The following is a 22,449-nucleotide window of genomic DNA, read 5'->3' as shown; positions in this document are numbered from 1 at the left end:
TCAGTGTCACATGATACTTCACATGATGCTGATTTGGTGCTCAAGAAACATTTCTTATTATCAATGTTGACAATGGTTGTGCTGCTTAATATTTTTGTGGAAACCATAATACATTTTTTCAGGATTCTTCAGTGAATGGAAAGCTCAAAAGAGCAGCATTTTTTTCTCTCATTATAAATGCCTTTGTCACTTTTGATCAATTAAATGTGATCACTTAAGCTGAAAGAAATTATTTATTTAAAATAGAGACACTGTATAGTAGACAGAGATGTGGACAAATAGAGAGAGAGATAGAGATTAAAATTGTATCATACTAAGTCTTTAAGAGATATTTAAACTTATGAGCTGAACTGTACAGTATATCACATTCCTAAATTATGTAGGACCAGAACAAAGCACACAGGCTACATGTTGACACACATCTGATAAATATATTCTGACCTGAAGTCTTATTGTGCTTTGAGAACAGGATTTCCTCCAGACACAAAGCTTTAACAGAGGGCCATACTGATTAAACGCAGTGGCTAAATTCGGCTTCCTTATGGACATTCCTGCTATTCATATAAAAAGGTCTAACTGTAGTAGTGAGAAACTGGACTTAATTCAAACCATACTTTACCTGCAGGACCTCACACAATTGAAGACGTTAACAGTGAAACCTTTATCTCTCACAGACAGATGGCCATCTGATTTACAAAAAGAATAAAATGCCAAAAACAATGGCACAAATAAAGGTGAAAGCTCTGAAAGGTGAGAGGAGAAATTTGAAAGAATATTCAAACTTTTTTTAATTTTTAATGAAAGCACATAGTGACCAACATCATCTTTTGTGTTCCACGGACAAAAGTCATACAGGTTTGGACCTACATGAAGGTGAGTCATTTATATTTATTTTTTTCATTTTTGTTCAAATAAAAGTCACAGCAGGCGGTCTCTCTTACCTCTCCATAGTCTGTGGTGAGGATGAGAGTCCGGTCATCACAGCAGCTGACGATGGAGGGAAAGAGCTGCTCCTTATCCCGCACCCACACACGAGCACCCTAAAAGACAGACAAACCATATGAGACATTAAATACAGCAAACCAATCAAGAACAGCCCAAGAAAGGCAAGCTCAATGAAGATCTGACCTAAGAAGACAGAGATTTCATTCCTATTGCGGCTGGTACATAAATTAAATATGCATGTATGCAGGAGGCAATATTATGTGCTTCTAAAAAGAGCCGAGAACAGAACAAGATGATACAAAGAGGATATCAGTTAGCAATTTCAATTGATCTCAACCACAGCCTAACCCTTAAACCCCATCATGGTCTTTCCATCATCATCATTAAAGCACCACAGCCATTCCGTCTCGCTACATTTTCATTTTGTAGTCATACAGTGGTGCATTTGACTGGTAGAAAGATCCCTCCCAATGGGTTTAAACACAGGGAGCACAGAACACTATTCATGCCAACAGCACATGCTGCAAACCAAAGTAAAGCCCTTTTGACAGCACCAAACCCTGTACTTTAAAAAGAGATGGTTGTTTCTCGTGTCATTTTATGAAGGGGCCATTGCTTGTGCACTCTCCTCCATGATAGGGTTTTTGATGGGATGGCAAAGCGTTGCTAAGTGGCTGCTAGGGCATTCTGGGTGGTTGCTTACTGCCTCCAAATCAATAGAGTCAAGTCCCAAGTCCCAAGACCTGAATTGTAAAAGCAAACCCTCACCTTCAAGTCGTTCTAAACCTGTATGACTTTCTTTCGTCTGTGGAACATACAATAAGATATTGTGAAGAATGGTTAACTGTTTGTTAACAGCATTGGACCCCATTAACTTTCAATGTATGGACAAAAAATACATTTTCAAATGATCTGCTTTTGTGTTCTGCAGAAGACAGAAAGTCATAGCTACAGGTTCGGAACGACATGGGCGTGAGTTTCCATTTTTGGGTGAACTATGCCTTTAAGTTTATGCGTTTACTCAAATCTCTAATGATGAAAACATCTGCAATGAAAGGGTGGTCTAGCAATGCTTTTGTCTAATTGTGTGGCATCCTTTAAACAAAGGCGCCAACTTCCATGTTTTCAATCGGAAGGCCAAGAATGCAGAAATGGAGATGCAAAAACAGGAAAACAAAAGTCTGGCTGCTAAGACCACTAGTCATTTCCTGCTGTTGTGAACTGTAACACTGTCTCAATGGCCATTCACCCCAAGGATGATAACTATAACCAGTGCTTGAAGTGGGAAAAGAAAGGTGCCGGTACTCTCTTGCATTGGCAAATCATGACATTTGAGATTTCTACAGTGAAAAACAAAACTTATAACAAAACTTGTTGTTATTTATTAACAACATAAATGTAGCCTATTAAAACAAGTCGTGCGTGTGTGCACGTGCGTGCGAAAACGGAACTCCTCCAAGTCTGCAAGTCCAAAAATATATTTAGATTATTACATTTTATTTAATTAAATGCATTTATGGTGAGATTATTATATTTTCATGCCAATCTGTGTTTTGACCACGAACCATGAGCTGTCACTTTAATTCACCGCGTGCAGCACAGCAAAAATAGACTCGGAACGATCTCTGCACTGCTGTATACGCACAGCACCAGGCGCCTTTTCTGTCAGTGGTCAAGTACCGGCTACATGCGAGAAGTAGCGGTTCGCAAGAAAAAGTGCAGGTACGCTTAAGAGTAAAATGTAGAAGTGCCGGTACTGCGTACCGGTGAGTACCGCCCCACTTCGAGCACTGACTATAACCATAAAGTTTTAATAACTGTTGTATATTCTATGAGAATAGGGAAGTCCACACCACAACTATAATGATGACCAAACAATATTGTTGGAATCACTTTGAGAAGGATTTTTTTCAGCTGATGAAGGAAAAAACAAATGACAGCCAATAAGAATCTATCCTGCTTTAAAGAGCTCTTGCTTTAAAGTGTCAGTTGAAAAAAGTGCAGCGCGTGCTTATAATATACAGAATGTGCGTTATTGTGCATTAGTGTGGACGCTAATATGGTAAAACTTCTAGTTACGGCTATCGGTGTGAAGGGGCCTTTAGTGTGTATGGTGTTCCAGGTTCTGATCTCTCACACTTACACAGTGACAGCCATAAATCTTCACAGCGCAGCCATTCAGACGGCCAATGGAGTGTTGAGAGAGTAGTTTGTCCAACAGCACATGAGAACCAAAGGATCAATGGGAGAGGCTTCCACCAGGAACCCAATCCCCAAGGTCAGAGCATGAGGATATCAATCCTCATTAACTTTTAATAATGACCTGACATGTGCAACAGCATTGGGTCCCGTAGGCAACATGTGCAGGCATTCACACAAACAATATACATCCACTCTTTCCAAAACACGCTGTATGAAGATGATCATAGACACATGATACACTGCAATGGAGACGTGGATATAATATCGCCAGACACATTCAAGGTTTAAAGTGGAGGTAATCCTTAAAGGGATTGTTCACATATAAATTTAAATTCTGACATCATTTACTCACATTCATGATGTTTCAAGACTTGTGGGTATCACATTATTTTAGTCAAGTCAAGTCACCTTTACTTATATAGCGCTTTATACAATACAGATTGCCACTTGTATTCAGCTGTTGTTCAGCTGAAGTTAGTTCAGTGTTGATTCAGTTCCATTGTAAAGATAATCAATTATTAAATTAGTTCATTTCATCTATAAAGCAGTTCTGCAAAAAAGGACGTCATCATCCAGCTCAGTTCAGTTCTCATACAACAGTGTCAGTACAGTCAGATCAATAATATTGTTGAATACTAAGTGTCCCCAGCTAAGCAAGTTGGATGCAGCAACAAGGAACCCGAACTCCATCGGGGACAGAATGGAGAAAAAAACCTTGGGAAAAACCAGGCTGTCAGGGGGCTAGTTCTCTTCTGGCCAACGAACGAACACGGTGTCATTATGATTCAGGCTGCATCACAAGACAGAATTCAGATCGGGATCATTAGCATTAAAATATTTATCCAGATCATTTTGCTTGATCGATTCATCACACCGGTATGGATCCGAAACTGGTCATAGGGTCTATGTTTAGGACATGTCTGGTTCTTGTAGTCTCTGCTGAAGATATGTGCCGATGGCTGTCATGTCGACGAGGCCTTCAAAGGGGATTGTCTAAGACACGCTCTTTGCAAACATTCAGAGCTGCGTTTTGGTCAGGTCTAGGTGAAGGTCCACCATCTGATCTGATTACACTGCTATAATGAAAGTGGATTGTGACCAAAGGCTGTCAAGTGCCAAAATCATAAACCATTGAAGTATCAAAAAAGTGGTCAAATGATTTCATTTTGTTCATCACAAAGCTATCTTAAGACTTCATATGACTTGGAATACAGTGCACAAGTTGTGTAAGGACCACTTTTACGAGACTTCAGTGGTGCTTTTGTGTCATTCTTGGAGCTTGACAGCACCTGATCACTATTCACTTCATGGACGCTTTTCAAAGGCTGCGATGATGCAATTCCACAGTTATAAACATTGTAAGTCTAGCAACATTGTTTATTTTCACTTGTACATTTATAGCACAGTACTTTGGGCTATTTTACCTTGGTATTAAAATGCAGAAAACTAACAGAAAATGAACACTGCTGAATATGTGTTTCAAATACAGTTGAAAGAGTGAATGAGTGACAGAAACGCTGCCATCTTTCTTTCTTCTAATCTCACTCTTTTTCCCTCCTTTGGAAACTCATAGAAATGAGGTAGAATAAGAAGGCAGTTTTTTAGCAAATATTATTTAATACTTTATTTAGACTTAGAATATGCCATATTTGAGAAGACCATCGCATTATCTCTTTTTCAGTATGTTCCACAACGCGTAACGTCCTGTATCATCAACAGGATCTATTTCAGGTTTCTTTAAAAAGCCTTGCAAAGTGTAGCTCAGGGCTTATGGGACTAAGTTTAAAGAGCTTGAAGAAAAGAAGGGGTGGGGAAGCTAAACTGTATGCAATTGTGTTTCCCATTGTTTGACAAGCAGAGGAAGAAAGCTAACGTTCAACTTCTCTTAAATGTTCAATCATCACATATGCGCACCGGACTAAATATGACTACCTCCATCAGTTAACGCATGCTTTAGGATGCTTTTATTGAGCTGAAATCATGGATAAGATGAGAGAGATCAGCCAGGTCTGTAACTGGCACGGAAAGTACTCAAGCACAGGGCTCGGAAAAGCTGTTTCACGTGACCTGTCTGAACTGAATTACATCTGAAGTAGGGTCTATGGATTTAAGAAGATCAGATGTCATTGTTACATAATTCTCATTTACAGCATTCGTGCTTTATGGCACATGATGTCATTGAATTACTTGTGTTTAATCTCATAGATTAAAGAAAGTAAACATAAGAGCCTTTGCAACAGTTGATCAGGTACATTTAAGTGTGGGTTTATTTATTCTTTTTTTGTGTTTAATTGATAAATAATAAAAGATAAAAGAGGAAATAAGGCTATTAGTGCATGCGACCAAATGAAAACAACCTAATAAAAATATGACAGTTGCAAATAGGTAAATCATAAAATTCTCCATAATATGATTGATAATAATCCAGCATTATTTACCATTTTACTACGGGACTGTTGAATGCTTGAATCTGATTGGTTGAAGAACATTCAAAGGTGTACATTATTTTCAGGGAAACACACAGCTAAAGTAGTTCCAGACAGGTCTAGACCACATTACAGTTCCATATCACTTCACCAAATGATTTCAGTTATTTCAAAAGGTTCTTTCAGACCACAAAAACAAAAGAACCAAAACCCACAAAAACACTGACCAAGCAAATAAATATAGTAAACAACAGGATAAAAACGACCAAAAATTTTCTTTTTTTTGGCCACAAAATTAATTTTTATTATGTACGTACTTTCTTTCTCCCGAATATTCAAGGATAATCTTAATGTTTCCCCAAGGAATGCTCAAATGATTAGTGCTAGGCATTTTGAAATACCTACAAAATATTAAACTTCAGCATGTAAGTTGTGCTGCATGGTCAAAAATAATACCTCAAATCATGTGGCTTGCTGAGGGGTATGCAATTACTTTTCAAAGCAATCAGACTGATGATTTGGCCTACTGGATGATAAACAATGTAGAATATATTCCATATCCCAAGCCGTATCGAGGAAGCAGATTATCACAGAGAATCTTTTGACTTGGGCCAGTAAACATCCACCAAACAACCACCCTAGCAATTGATCTTTCAAGTCAACAGAGAAATGCAGCCAGATAACAGATGTTCTGCACTCAAGGACACTCAATGTCAAGTAGAACCATAGAAAAACATGTGACTTTTCCCCCCATGACCCCATATAAAGACACTATGGACAGAAATAAATTACAGTTATAGCATCTGGGCAAGAAAAGCTATTGTGCTCAGCTTCTCATATTTGTCCCAAAATGTCTGCATTACCATGTAATCTTTTTTTTTTAAATCATGCTGAAACAGCAACGATGGGTTCTCCTCCCTGAGATCCTATATTTCATATTTATTTTCAGAGAACTCAAAGAAGAGAAGAACTCTGAAAGCCTTATAATATCCCCACTATAATGACAACGTTTGAGACCAGACATGTTTCCACTGGCACTGCTGGAAACCGACGTATGACGTCATCAATTATGTGGTGAGGTTAACAGATTTTCCAGAAGCAAGCTCCATGATGCATGCCTCTGAAAGACAGCAGTGTAAACCTGCTTTGTGCACGGGCTGAATTGTATAGGCAACAGATGGCCACAAAAACACAAACCACCTCCTCCTCCTTCCATTCTCTCCTCCACTTACATCATTTCATCCTCTCCTTCCCCCACCTCGGCAGTGTCAAAGCAGAATGGTCATGCTCGGGTCCCAGAGGGCAACCGGGCGGAAATCCCTCAACAAAGGCCAGCTGGGCAACTCTGAGGCAGGGTTTTGTATGTCAAACTGCAGCACACGTGCAAACAAAAATAACTCCTTCGTATTACATCGTATTATACTCCGAGACATGAATCAGCTCCTTTTAGCCGGAACACCAGTGAATCGATAGTAGAAATCAAAATTTTGCACACACAGAAGTAACTTTCACAACAAACAGCTTTCTGTTGGTCAGCGCCGCAAATTCGCATAACCAACTTGAACGAGCGAAATCTGCAATCGGACTCCTATGACTGTATTTTGCCCATAAAATTCATGAAACGGTAAATGGACAACATGGAACCAAGATCATATGGGAAATGCTTATTTAAGACGGGCTCGTGTCATTTGTCACTCCCCCTTCATCTTCCCAACACTTTCTTTTATTTCTACACTATTACTTTCAACAGAAGTGGCAAAAAGCCTAAAAACTGAATACAATTTTGGTAAATGTGTAAATTAAAAAAGTGTAAATAATAAAAATACTAAACCTCTTTACTAAATGCATCTTAATGCTCTTATTGTGAACCATTTTTGTAACACTTTTTAGACCTTGTTTAACTATATTGCCTTAATCTTCCAATGAACTGCTTCTCTATGGTTGGTGACATATGCTGGATTCCTCCGGCATCATTTGGTCTGCTTAAACCCTGTCCCTTTCGTAACGACTCAATCGACTGCAAGCAAACATTCAGACCTGCCTCTATCCAATCAACAACCCCAATGGATAGAACCAAATGCCCGCCCAACATTTTCTTCTTTTGCAATAATCCGTTTCACTTAGAAATACGTCACAATATGGAAGAAATGATATGTTGCTACTGTACTTCCATTACATTGCAACTTCAATCTAGTTCTGGTTTTTAACAAGCTTTTTGTTAAGTTTGATGAAGGATCTTAACACTAACTGTTAACCGCTAACACGTATGAGTGGAAAAAAGGTCCCCTGCCCTTTAAAACAGAAAGCACAACTTAACACGCTCCGTCACTCTAAACCCTCAAAAAGGGCTACTATTACCTCTGTGTGTTTAACGGTGCCAAATTTGGAGGAGATTTGCTAATTAATGAGACTGAAACATTAATGAGACTACACAGTGCAAGGTGGCGTGTCTCTTTCTCCTTGTGGCAGGAAGCCCAAGACCAAGAGTATCGAGTGATCCAATCAACTCAACAAAAGAAAACTAATCAACTTCCACAAAATGAGATGTTATTTGGCAATTAGTCCGATGCTAATTTTCTTTTTCCGATCACACTGCATTATTGGCATGAGATGTCACAAAAAGAGGGACAGAGAACTCCGGAGGGACAGAGAACTACTTGATATTTTGTTTGAAAGAAAAAAACTTGTTTAAGAAGAACTCCTGTGGACTTTGCAAATATCATAAAGACTTTTCCAAAGCAGCTGCTCACACTCTTTTTCAATGAGATTCCTGCACACTATTTAGATCTCAAACATTGATGCTTATTCCGATTATCATAACAATACTGACACCTCCGCTGACCTCTGGCTCTCCTTCAGTGCAGCAGTGCTGATGTGAAGAGCTCTTCACATTACAGAGGGCCTCGGATATTGAAGAGCAAACTGACTGGGCAATTCAGTACTGACTGACTTTAGACTGCAAAATGACACACACACACACACACACACACAGACAGCTCAATGAGTCTTGGTTTAATCTGTGGATTACATAAGACTACGCTATATTTCTTGTAATTATCTTAAAAGAGAAATAGAGCAAAAATCACATGTTTTCCAACATTCATGTATTTAACAGATAGATCTCTTTGAACTCAATCCAGCAAAAATGTTCTCCATTGTTAGGACGTCTACTGGTCCAACTGCTCATTTTATTGTGCAATGGCAGAAAATGGTTCAAAGCTAACAGAAAACTGTTGTTCTATGAAACCAGTCGATGCTTTGAGTTGAGTTATTGCAATGTGACCAGGATCAGGGGTTTGAACTGCAGAATATTGAGTGACGGATAAGAGGAATTGGTCAAGAAATGAATGAGTTTACGGGTTGGTGTCGGATTAGATTGATTGAAATTACTGCTGACATTACAGGCTCAAGTTTAAAGTCGTCCAGAGATCTACATATGTCCTTTGAACAGTGCTGACATAACCTGTAGGATGGGTCAGGACAGTCAACAACTGACTAGCCGGTTACTGGGGTCATCTAGTGAGATTATCAAGATTTTTTAGCTTTCATATTCCATCGAAGTGCTTGAAATTGGGTGAATTTAGAGCTAAAACTACAACTTTTTCTAACAAATTCACTCAGTCTTCAAAAATACATTTCAAGACAATTTAGACTTCAATCCTCTACTCTGAGCAATTTAAATGATAATACATAAGAAATACATACTTATGCATATAAGCAATCAAGTAAGTAAAAGTAAGATTTTTTTAAAATGTTTTTGAAAGAAATCTTATGCTCCCCAAGGCTGCGTTTAAAAACAGTAATATTGTGAAATATTATTAGAATTTAAAATAAATGTTTTATATTATAATATATTTAACATTTTAATTTATTCCTGTGGTGTAAAGCTGAATTTTCAGCATCATTACTTCAGTCTTCATTGTCACATGATCATTCAGAAATCATTAATACGCTGATTTGCTGCTCAAGAAACATTTATTATAATTATCATCAAATTTTAAAACAGTTGTGCTGCTTAATACCTTTGTAGAAACCATGACACATTTTTCAGGATTCCAAAAGAACATTTATTTGAAGCAGAAATCTTTTGTAACATTATAAATGTCTTTACTGTCACTTTTGGATAATTGAAAGTGTCCTTGCTGAATAAAAGTATTACATTTCAAAAAAGAAAGAATAAAATCGTACTGAAGAGCTATAATTTTACTAACCCCTAATTCACAATCAAACAAAACACTGAACATATCTAAAAAAGGCTTTTTGACAACTCTGTGTTCCATTAAACTACATGACAAGAGCAAGTGAACCACACAAAAGACCAATCAAGTGTGAGAGGGGAAACCTTAGGATGCCTACTGTATGTCACGAGCTACAGCCAAGTGAAACCAAGACAGCTCTCTCCCACCCTATGTCCTCAACCTCCCCAGACCTGCATGACATCAGCCAAGCCAATGAGAGGTTTGCCTCACCTCAAATCAGGGTCACAACCGAAATGTTTAGCATCTTGTAGGATAAAATTCCTGAAGATGAGCTCAAACATTCTTTAACTCTAGGACATATTTCAGGAATTATTTGCAAAAAGCGTTCTTTTGTACGGTCCAAGCGATACATTTACAACATTAACAATTCAGAACATGTAAATTCGCAGTTGAATTGACAATAGAGAGCGAGGCAGAGAAGGAGCAGTGTTTTGTACAGGATCCGATAAACAGCCTTGGCGCTCCGTCACTAGGCTGACAGCAGTATGAATAAATGATGGAAGGTGCAGCTGATCAGAAATTAGCTAATGGAGAGATTGTGGCCCCAGGGGAAGGACACTTCCCAGACATCCCCCATATCAGACAATAGAGAGAGAGAGTGCTAATAGCATTGAGAGATTGTGACACTTAATGGTATTAACCTTACAACTGAGATGTTCGACTGATTAGCATAAAGCATAGCCTGGAGATGGTGATTAACAGTCATGGCAGGCTGTAATGTACTCTAAATAAATGAAACTTGTGGATGGATACTCATACATTAGCTATACGGTTTTGCGTACACAGTTTTGTGTCCGGATTTTTTTTCTCTTCAGACAGCAAAGAAAATGAAAGGAAATATATAATGGGAATGTGACATCCAACTTTTCTCTAAAAAAACCCCCCATCAAATTTCAAAATAATTATTTTCCAGGTTTTGGCCAACAAAAATACATCATCTTTGAAACACCATATAGCACAAAAACAGACAAGGAGGAAACTTGCAGGTTTGCATGTGTCAAACACCAATGTTTGCACACGCTATCAAATGGAGTATACTCTGAAAGGCTACGTGTTGGGCTATACGCTTATGCTAAGTGTTCACATCAAACTGTTGTATAATTTGGGGTTAAGTGGTGTTGAAGACTGGAAGCTGTAAGTTGGGAAAATCATGTGCACAAACAACCTTTCCCACTGCTGTAAACCTTTAGCCAAGCCAAATACTGATGTGAAGTGAAGTAAACAACAACCTAAAATGAATCATATGCTGCGTCCCAATTCGCATACTATCCGTCCTAAAAAGTATTCGAAAATAGAACTAGTACGTCCCAAATCGTAGTATGTTGAAATGAGTGTTTCAAAGATACCCGGATGGTCTACTATATCCGGTCAGAATCCGAAGTGCAGATCGATGCACACTCAAACGGCTGAGATTGCCCACAACCCATCGCGCGTTGGACGAGGATTCGGTTAGAACTACAAGCACGAGTGAAAAGTGTTAAAAAACTACAGACATGGAGGACGCGCGCGAGTCCGGCGGTTATGTAGAGAGGTTTAGATAAAGGGGTTTAAGTGATTAATTATCAGTCTCTAACCTGACGAAAATTTATTTATTCAATATTGGCTACGTTATATTGCATCTGCAGCAGCATTGTGAACTTTTGTAAAGATACATTTATAGCCATTCAATTTTAAATGCATCATTTCATTAAAATTGCAAACACATGAGGATAGTGAGAGTCTCCGCATGAAAGACCCACGACTGGCAGATGAACGAGCTACAACATTTCTCTCCGAAACGGTAAGAAATTATATTAGATTGAATGGAGGATTTTAACTGTGACGAGATGATTGACAGGGCAGTTTACGGTGAGAACTGTCCGTTAAAGATGACGAAGTAGGATGTCCCAAAGCTTGCCTACTCTTTTGCTACACACTCAAAAGTATGTACTTTTTCTTCACAAAAAGAGTACATACTTTTAGGGCGTAGTATAAGTAGGCGAATTGGGATGCAGCAATAGTATTTAATATACAGCTGTAGCCCTCAATAGTAGAAAGATCTAACGCATTCTCATCCTTTGGCGTCATATGTGACGCCATATGACAAAACGGCGAAATACTACGCACATGGCACCCTTTATCGTCAATATAACACGCACTGTGATGGGTAGGTTTAGGTGTGGGGTAGGGTCTGCGTCTCATATTCACGCTAAAGGATGCCAGTCAACTTTATGACGCCTTGGGTTCGCGTGTTATATTCACGCTAAAGGGTGCCATGTGCGTAGTATTTCGCCGTTTTGTCATATGGCGTCACATATGCCGCCAAAGGATGAGAACGGGCTCAAAGATCCTAACATGGGGAAGGACAGGGGAGGGACGGGGTTATTACTGATGTGGCAGCTCTTCTCAGTTGTGGTATTCAAGAAAGACACAACAGCCGTTCAGATAAAATTGGCCTTTTTATAAGAGATTAGCTCTCATCTGACAAAACACATAAGAAATGCTTCTCCAGCACCAAAACATCTCAATGAGGAAATGAGGGAGACATACAGTTCTGTCCACAGTTATTAGCATCTCAGAAGCCTTTGAGCGGCCTGATGCCACTATACTGCATCTTCATCTCACAAACTGTACAACAGCTGTTGTTGAGGTTTCTTCTGAGTCAGATTACTGCCATCTTGGACTGATTCCTTCTAATGTGGAAAGCCACCAAAACAATAAATGTTGACTAAATGTGCAAAGACTTTATACCTCAGTCTCATAAAATATATGACAGTACAATTTAATTTTGACACCTGGATCGCTTTGCTATGTTGTCCTATAGGGACGTCCCACGTGACGTCACGTCATTTGGAGCAGCCATCTTGACGGAATAGAAAATGCTATACCGCCGGTGATAATACAGCTCATCGCGAAATATTTCTAGCATGCCCGAGCGATGCTGTGCATCAGCGATGCTGATGCGATCAGATACGTGATCATACAAAAGGAATATCTTTATACCGTATCCCAAAAGAAACAAAACGGAGAAACAAGTGGTTGGCGGCAATAAACAGGCAAAACGCTGATGGCGGTGTTTGGCTTCCAACTCAACACAAGACTGCTTTGCAGTCTTCATTTTGGATCAGGTAAGTTATCCCCTCGAAGGCTAATGAATGATTTCTCTGAGTTCGGGATCAAATGTTATGAATCCACTGTTGCCATAGAAATCCGCAATGTTTGTGTGCACTACCAAGCATTCAGCATAACATAAGCTTGTCTTAGCCGGACACATCAGGCTCCCAATTTTACGATATATAAATATTGTTGCTTTAAACAGAAAATCATTTTTTAATCAAACGTTTAGCTGTCGCCCTTTATGATAGAACTATTGTGCATTTTTTTTCACGGTTCTAACGGGGTATGGGTTGACTACACTTTTCAATGTTTTTTTTTTTGTAGCAGTGAAAAAAAACCTACCAACATTAGCTAGAAACAGTATTAAAGTAATAGTAAAGAGTAGAGAAGAGACCCGTGGAACTGCTCAGTTAGCTTCAGAGTCACTACTGGTAAATGCATTTACCTAAAAGACTGTAGCCCAATGTCAAAACGTTTTTATGTAATTATATTATTAGTATAATAATATACTAATAATATATATTACCCACGGCAATGGATCTAATATTAGGGGTGGCCCACCCCTAATAATAGATCCATTGCCACTGAGTAGCTGACGGATGTATTCCGTCAAAATGGCTGACACACGGCTAGGGGTCACGTGACTGGGAGATCCCTATACTTAAAAAAAACACTATTTACCAACACAAATTACATTTATTTAAACATAGTATGTTTCCCAACAATACATAAGGACTCAATTAGGTTAGTATTCTAAGGTTGCAGTTTAATGGGATGGCAGAATGCTTGAACTCATTTTTTAACCCATGACTGTATGCCACATCATGTCACAGATGTCCCTCCATTATGTCTTAATCACAGGGAAAACCTTGTACTAAAATAGGAAACATGCCATCTGGGCTGGCTAAACAATTACATGCTGCGTTTTTTTTACTCTAGAGCTCTTGGTTTCCAAGTAATTGAGGCTTATGGTTATTATGTTCCTGGGTGCTACTTAAGGGATATTTCACCTGAAAAAGAAAAAATATCAATAAATCAATTACTCACCATAAGACTTTGGTTCATCTTAAGAACAAAAATTAAGAGATTTCTGTCCCTTTACTTCTTCAAAATGTTCATAAAAAGATTGTAAAAGTAATTCACATGAATAGAGCGGGTTAACCGAAGTAATCTGAAGAGATACAATCGTTTTATATGATGAACAGATTTAATTTAGTCTATATAATTATCATCTGTAAACACTGATCCGTGAGCACAACGTACAGTAAATGTAAGCACAAACATGCTTGCTTAATCCATGAAAATCAATGGGTTTTGTTCCTGCATGTACAAATTGCATTCACATTATAAGTCCTATACTGCATATACCAACAACATACATTTTTCAAAACCATCTTAAACATATCAGCCATGGAGATGAGGAGTCCAGGTCAAGTTGCAGGTGGTGTGCTAGAATTAACATGCAGTATTATTCAAGATATCTATTATGAAACAAATCATTGTGAGGTCATAGCAGGTTTGACATTAAACAAGCTTAAATTGAAGGATGATATTGCATGTCAGCTGTGCAACAGCTTAATCTCCTTACAAGTAACCCCCTCAAAACTTTTATTTATTAAACTAGAAGAGTAAAATATCCAAGCAAACACTGTAAAACATTCAATACACATTTTTTAAATTAAATGTTCTGTACAATTAACCACATGTTCCTGACCACAATTTTGGTGTGTCTAGCCCAAAGTGAAAATGAGGCCTTCCACGGCCCCCTGTAAATCTTTCGGGGCTCTAGTCAGGGGTCCGTCTCTTGTGAAAAGATTACAGCACAAGAACTGATTGTGTTAATCAGAGCCTTTAAAGCCTGTCTGCTACACCCGTCTGCTCTCAGAGCCCCGAGCTACAGCTGCTGACAGGGGCACATAAATAATCCTGCACCGTCACCAGAAGGACAGGAAGGATGGGATGGTACAGATATTATGAAAGGTGGGTCCAGCTGACTAATTTATTGGCCCCAAAAGGGTGATAATTGTACAGATGCTCTATTATGCCAAAACATTCATGAATCTTTTTCACTGAAATATTGTTTCTCAAGTCACTGGGCTTCCTATATAAGGGTTGTAAAAAATTATGTTTACAGGTCTAAACAGCGAAAAGTGATCTCACATGATCAATAAAGGTGGAGAAAATCTGTTAAATATAGTTTGCTATCAAAGATCCTGAGAAAATTAAAGCAAGACTACTTAAAGAACAAATGAAAGTCTACAATCAGATGACCATAATGAGGTTAAGCACCTATGATCACATTTTAGAATTAGCACAATGACTAATTTCATTTGAAGTTGAAGTAGAGGGTGGCCAAATCTGAATCTGAATGAAACACATTTTAACAAAAAATAAATAAAAAAACACCATAAAAGTAAACTTACAAACCAACACAAAGACTATCCACCAAAAATGCTCTCAACCAGACAACATTCAGTCCTTGAGCTGCCTGAATGGTATATTGGCACAAACTGGTATCTCCTTCCACACAATTTGCCCCTTAGGCAAAACAAAAGCTTTTCAATAGCACCGTTTGGTGTTGATGGCGAGGATACATGTTTGCTGTATGTCAGCAGGGGGGCTGAAGCGGCGGCAGATGGAGACACAACTGAATGCAGAGGTACAGTATTAAGAAATGAAGGGGGAAGGGGTGCAGTGCACACACAGGCCTCAGAGGAGATGATAGAGGAAGCACTATTTACATGCACCACACCCTTTAAAAGACACTGTAACGTGCAGCTAAAGAGAATGAGTCCCGTACACTGCTGCAGCTTAAATAGTGTAGTTAAAATAGCAAAGTTTTGATTAAAAATGGCTCTAAAAAGTGCTTTTAGAAAAAAAAATGCTATAGAAAATCGTGCTTAAATGTTTTTACAAAACAGCGAATTACATTTCAAAATACATATTGTGTCTAACATGAATGTATTACAGATCTTTCTAGTGCCTAATCACAACAAAAATAACAATATTGTATACAGTAGCTGAAATTTCTGACATGATCCAAAGAAATAAACTCAATTTATAGATAGCACACCAAAAGGGATGTGGTCCCTGAGTCATGCTCAAGACTTTCAAGGTCATTGTGGTTTACTACAACCTGTACAAAATCGGCTCCAAAACCGCCATCCTGTGATGAGAACATCTGAGAGTCTATTTCTACCAGTTTTCTAATAAAAAAAAGAAGGAATGGCATTAGGGTACTTAAACTCCATAACTAACAAGCCAATAAACAACAGATTGGCCACACAAGACTAATTAAACCCACAAAGTGAACAAAGAGTAACTGAATTGGGGTGAATCCATCTGGGTTTGTGTCCAGATGCACACTGCAGCCCAATAATCATGTAAAAAAAAAAAGAAAAAAAACGGTCAGAGAATAAATCCTGTCACAAAACCAGAATATGAGAGAGAAGCTTTAATAAATGCATCAGTCCTGAGAAAAAACGATCCTTGCTAACGTCCAGACTGCATTGAAAGGGATTAATATGACCTTATGGGATTGTCGCTGTACTCATGTAGCCCCACTCCTGCTCAACACTGAATCAGCTAGCAATCCGGTTTGAACTGAAATAACTCCTGCACGTGTGAGAAGACAATTCATAATTCTTCATACCAACCCCACAGCATGACGAAAGCACTGAGTGCCAACAGTCAGCCTTATGACTGATTAGTCATAATAAGAGATTATGAGAATTCAACTAAGCCCCTAGAACCTTAGAACAGCCCTATTATTGACAATAAACATGCAAATTCCCCCAAAAACTAGATTTTAACAAAGTTCTCAATATATGGATTCTTATTAAGAAGAAGGGTACCCAAGGTCTGACAAACAAAATAGATCTGGCGGGGAACAAGTACACAAAATCTATTTATTGTTTTGTTCTTCCTGTCTAGTACACCCAAAAGAGTAAGGAGGAAAAGCTATGATTTCAGTCGCCATCGACACGAGAGGTTGCCTGAGGAAGTCAAAGCCAGGCAGAGAAGAATAGTGTGAAACCCAAACCAGAGGAACTTCAAATCCCAGAGATATGAGGCGACCATGAGGCATGGCTTGGAATCTCGGGTCAGGGTTACAGAGACTGAGATCCTCTGGACAGGAATGTATCTGGAATAGGAATCTGTTGCTGGATTCGAGACACTGTTTCGAGAGACACTTTAAAAGCAGGAATTCCATTTTTAAAGCAGGTCAGCTGTTGTTCCAGGCGACATGATCACTTCATCGATCCTTTTTTTAGACTGCTCTTTTGAAGTGGACGTTGTGGGTATTTTTATCATAGCTGACACTGGGCTGAGCCGGAAATGTATTTGTGGTTCTGTGATTAATTAATGGACGCATGTGCTGCTTGAGCAATAAGCTGAATTCCTCTGGTCAGTATGCGAGCGGGAAACATAAACATTCCCTCTTGCTAAGGATGGGCACGAGTGCCTGGGTAAATTACTTTGAACAATAATAATTGGGTGACTCAACTTCAAAATAATGAGACGAGTCAAAATGGTGCCTTATTTGTGCAGTTTTGCGTTTAGTTACGGCTGTATCTTGACTTTAACTCCAGTGCATTAGAGGAAGTTCACACAGGACACATTCATCCATTTTAAAAAAAATTGTGAGAGAATTAGTGAGGGTTTAGGTTTTTTAGTGGTGCGTTAAAACATGGACATACACAATAAAGGCAGAACTTCCTCAAGTGTGATGTAAACAATGTACATAGCGGAATGCCAACTTACACAAATGTACATTGGAGGGAAAATCAAAAATTAGTAATACAATACTGAAATAGTTTTCGATATCCGAAATCATTGACCAAAACAGTTAGCACTTCTCAGATAATGCGTTTTTGACTGTGTTAGCATCTATTTTGTGCCAAGCCTGCACACAACATGGATAAGCTACATCAAAACATGTCAGCAGCGTAGACGCAATTCACTGTCACTAAAAATGATGCTGGAATAGCATTAGGTAAAATACGTTTAGCTAAAATATTAAGCGGCTTGTTGACGAAGAACCAATTTTTTTATCACCTGTGAACACAACACCCTGAACAGCAGAGTTCAGTTAACCAATTATGCAAAGTAAATTACAAAAACTTTATACTTCAGTTTTTGGCTAAATGAAAACTTTCGCTTTTGTTGTTTCTGTAAAAAATGTATTTCGATGGATCACTATAAACTTTTTTTATGGCATTCAAAGGCTTCTTACACGCACCAAATATACCTTTTCTTGGGAAACTCAGGGTTAACTCTTACTTTAAAGCAGTGATGAGTCTATCACAGGCTGGAATGTTGAGCGGAAATGGAATCCCATGCTTCATAAATCTCTCCATGGGAGGATGAATCCACTAGTTTGTCTGGGAACAACTTCACTTAGTCATTAGGATCAATAGGCATGGACAGGTAAGCTCCAGCACTAGTTTAGTGACTCAGCAGCTGGCAGAGGAAGGGTGAGGGCTTGTCTGAGGGAGAAAACAGCCTGGAGGGGAAGCTAGGGATTTGGCAATATTATTACGCCTTGTCCTAAGTGTGGATTCAGATGGGAAGGGAGGCAATGCTTTGACATATCAGTGAAGCATAACAGTGGTAATGTTAGTTTAACCCTGAATTACAAATCATACAAGCAAAGTGAAGAATCTTCAAGTCAAAGTTTACAACAATCCATCCCGACAGACATATTGTTTTTAATAATTCCGAACCATACTTTTGATTCATGCTTCAATCATTTCATTAGTCTCAGCTTTATATCTGAATTCAAATGCTTTTAATGCTCCAGATTAATTAAAGCCACACTGACCGCTGTGTGGGCCAACGAATGGGAACTTCCTCCTGACAGTGGCCCATGTCTATAAATAATCTTGGAATGTTTGCGTTGTTACTTCTAAGCCTTATCATTCAGGCTCTTAATCTTAGATGTGCCTCAGACCCCTTCTGTCCTCCATCCACCCCAAACAGATGTTTAATTACTCTTTCCATTTAGACCTTATGTGGACCTCCAGTGCTCTACTATGAAAGCCTGACTTTATTTGGCATATTTCACAATACAACGTATGTGACTCTGTATATAGTGTTTTGTGGGAAAGCCTGTTTAATGTGGTACAGATAAGTATTCTTTAAAGGATTAGTTCACTCCAGAACTAACTCTAAAATTTCCTGATAATTTGCTCACCCCCATGTCATCGACCCAGTGTTTAAAAGTGTGGAAAAGGAGGTCTTTCCAACTTCAAAAGCATCCGACATCGTTCTTTTACCTATTTTTGTGAGGGGACTTAGTCGTTGCAACTTCGCTTTGTAAACACTGGGTCGGTGCTTTCGCCTACATCACGCATGACCTTTCCAATGTACGTAATGCAAGAGGTCGTGGGCATGCATCGCAGAGCTAGTGCAAGACGGGCATTTTGTTTTTTTAGAAAATGCCCGGTCGTTTAACTATAAAGACCCTTATTCCTCTTTTGAAGCTGCATTGAAACTGCAATTTGGACCTTTAACCCGTTGGTCCCTGTTGAAGTCATGAAAGAAAGACTTGAACATCTTGGATGACATGAGGGTGAGTAAATTATCAGGAAATTTTAATTCTGGAGTGAACTAATCCTTTAATTAGACTCTTCAAAACCCTTAGACCACCAAAGTTAGAAAATAACAACAATTGCAGTGCAGAAAAAAACAACTTGTTATAACATAGTCTTTTCTAACCAACTAAAAAAAAGTGTCTTTTGTGCTTACTACAGCACTGAACCCTACTCTTTGGTGGTCTGAAACATTGGAAGTGGGGAGGGGGTTTACAAGGCCATCTGAATGTTATATATTAGTATCTAGTTAATACTGCTACAGTGGGTCAGTGCGTTCTGTGTGAGGTCTGAGCTTTCATTGCCAGCAGGTTTGTTCTCATGCTGACACAGAGACTGTACAGCAAAGCCGACAGAGGGAGGCATGACACGCATCCTGGGGGTCTCCACTGAGGCAAAATGATCATTTTACTCTGGATCAAGATGGTATTTTGTTCACTGCTGTTCTGCAAGCACTAGTGATCTTCAAAGACAGTGAAGTGGTGTTAAATAACCTTTGAACTTGTAATGAATGTGAGAGGGACTCCCCAGTATTCCTCACCTGGAGGGACAGAGGGTCCTAACAGAATTAACACTAATAATGAACCATGACAAGTGCCTTTAGACTTTATAGACCATGTTTTTATAGTTAAATAGACCTGATTTAGAAAAAAAAAAAAAATTATATGAATATAGTCTAGACAGAGAGACAGAAAAATAGACATATATAGCCTACATAGGTTATTATTCTAGTTTAAACGTTTTAAAGATGGTAAAATATGAATGTTTTAAACGCCGTTAGTTACAGAAAAACGATAACGTCAATTGTGATCAAAACTTGGAACAAGCTCAGCAACATCCTTTTAAAGGCAGGCAGCACCATCACAAAGGAAACAGGGATAGACTGTTCCAGTGAAGTGTTCTAGTTTTCCACCTACCTCAACAAAGAAGGTATCCATTTATGGTCCTGTCCGGTGTTTGGTGAGCAGGGTACCACTGACTCCACTGACGTGCACTGTAAAGATGCTCTGCATTCACGCGCTTAAGATAAAGCTGAAGTTCCCATCGTACAGTCCAGACAGAAGGCTAATTCCTCTGATTAAGCTTAAAGTTTTCTTTAAAAGCTCTTGCCAAACTCATTCAGAAAACGCTTTGACGGGTATGTGTCTGTTGTGTGTATTAGAAGAAGCTCGTGTTTGTCCCAGTGGCAGTCCTGCTCGTCTCGCGCGGCATGCGCTTGTGTATCTTTGTGTAGAGAAAACACTGAGGAGGACACCGGCTCATTTGCGTATGACTCCCAGGGGCGGGGCTTATGAATGTGACTCCGCCCACTAGACACACCCGTGTGAGAGAAGAGCTGCATATAATGGCAAAGCACTCAGTATGAGGAAATTCCTTATAATGAAATGAAAGGGTCTGGCCCTAAGCTAATTTTTTTTTATTTCATAAATAACTGCAAAAGCAAAATATTATATTGTGGTTATCTAATTGGTCAGAGTTGTTGTTGTTGTTGTTGTTTTTATATATTAATCTTATTGTGATGATAGGACAAAGGAAATTGTTAATTTATGTTTTTAATTTTTTAATGGCAGAACAGAAGTTTTGTAAATGTCCACAGAAATTGCTCAGACTTATTCTACTAATTTCATGGAGAAAAATAAACAAACAAAAACTGTTTAAGGAGCCTATTACTCATTACACGATTTTTGGCATTCCAAGAGAGAGAAAGAGAAAGAGAAAGAGAGAGAGAGAGAGAGAGAGAGAGAGAGAGAGAGAGAGAGAGAGAGAGAGAGAGAGAGAGAGAGAGAGAGAGAGAAATATCCAGGGAATTCTGGAATGGCTTCGACCCACTTAGTGTCTGAATTGTCCTCTTAGGAAAGTCACCCATATTCAAGTCCCTGTATTTCGGTCATCACTTTAAATATATATATATATATATATATAGGGTGATATCAGGTAAAATGGGCCATTTAAGGTTTGGGGGTCCCAGCTCCTCTGGAATTTAGAGCCAATGACTGCAAAGGATTTCAAACTGTTATCATAACTGTGCTTGACAAGTAAAAGCTGATTAGTTTATGGTTGATATGGTGGGCGGGGGAATCATTCAAATCAAGACTACACCAGAAAGCTGCATGGTAAGTAGCCTGGCATACCAAATCTAACTTAACTATTATAAAGATGATAAATCTATAAAAATAAAAATAAAAACATTCACATAAAAAAATATGCATAATATCTGTCTTGATGGCATCAATCAGAAATAATGTTGTTAGTTTGGTATATGGACATATTTTTTGAAAAAGTGATGTTTTTCTTGGTGGCCCAATTTACCTTAACCCACTAAGGTAAAATGGGCCATCATCTGTGTGTGTGTGTGTGTGGGGGGGGGGGGGGGGGGGGGTTATCCTTGTGGGGGCATTTGTATGTTATGTAATGGGGCAATGTAATATAAACAAAGGCGCACACACACACACACACACACACACACACACACCACTGACATCAGTTTACCGATGCTGTTCCAAAATTGACTTTTTTTAATTGCACATTTGAATATGTGGGTTGGCACCTAAAATGTTTTTAATGGCGCATATGAATATGTTTGTTTAATGCAGTTTAATGCAGTTTAATGCAGTTGTTTAATGCAGTTTTTACCATGTGGCTGTATAAGCAATTGTGTTTTAAAATTAAAATTGAGGATAAATTAGCCTACTATTTCCCTTTGCAGTTTGACTGGCCCATTTTACCTGAAACTGCTCATGCAAAAAAAGTTGGCACAGCTGATGTTTCAAGAAATGTAGGGCCTAAATAATTATATTTTATTACATAATTTCAACACAAAATTATCAAAAACAGTCATTATTAATCATAAAAACACATGGAAAAGGCATATATGGTATTGTATTATTGTCCCAAACGATTTACCAAGAAGTGGCCCAATTTAGCTGA

At 38.6% G+C, this 22,449-nt stretch overlaps 1 protein-coding gene across 1 annotated transcript in view; it reads right to left on the bottom strand.

The window, feature by feature from the left end:
* Window positions 1–20,765, bottom strand: part of myo10l3 (myosin X, like 3) — a 77,006-nt gene extending 56,241 nt beyond the window's left edge. The window contains exons 1-2 of the mRNA XM_077217112.1: window positions 20,439–20,765; window positions 942–1,040 (exon numbers count right to left, since the gene is read on the bottom strand). Of these exons, the coding sequence (XP_077073227.1) occupies window positions 942–1,040; window positions 20,439–20,459 (120 nt within the window). The 5' untranslated portion in view covers window positions 20,460–20,765. The remainder of the gene's footprint in view (window positions 1–941; window positions 1,041–20,438) is intronic.
* Between the last annotated feature and the right edge of the window lie 1,684 nt (window positions 20,766–22,449).

This window comes from Siphateles boraxobius, unplaced genomic scaffold (genome assembly GCF_051911475.1).
Source record: "Siphateles boraxobius isolate OS27281-9 unplaced genomic scaffold, OSU_SipBor_1 7, whole genome shotgun sequence".
Taxonomy (NCBI): domain Eukaryota; kingdom Metazoa; phylum Chordata; class Actinopteri; order Cypriniformes; family Leuciscidae; genus Siphateles; species Siphateles boraxobius.
The sequence above is the reverse complement of the archived record's forward strand: the minus strand, read 5'-3'. Positions and strand labels throughout refer to the sequence as shown.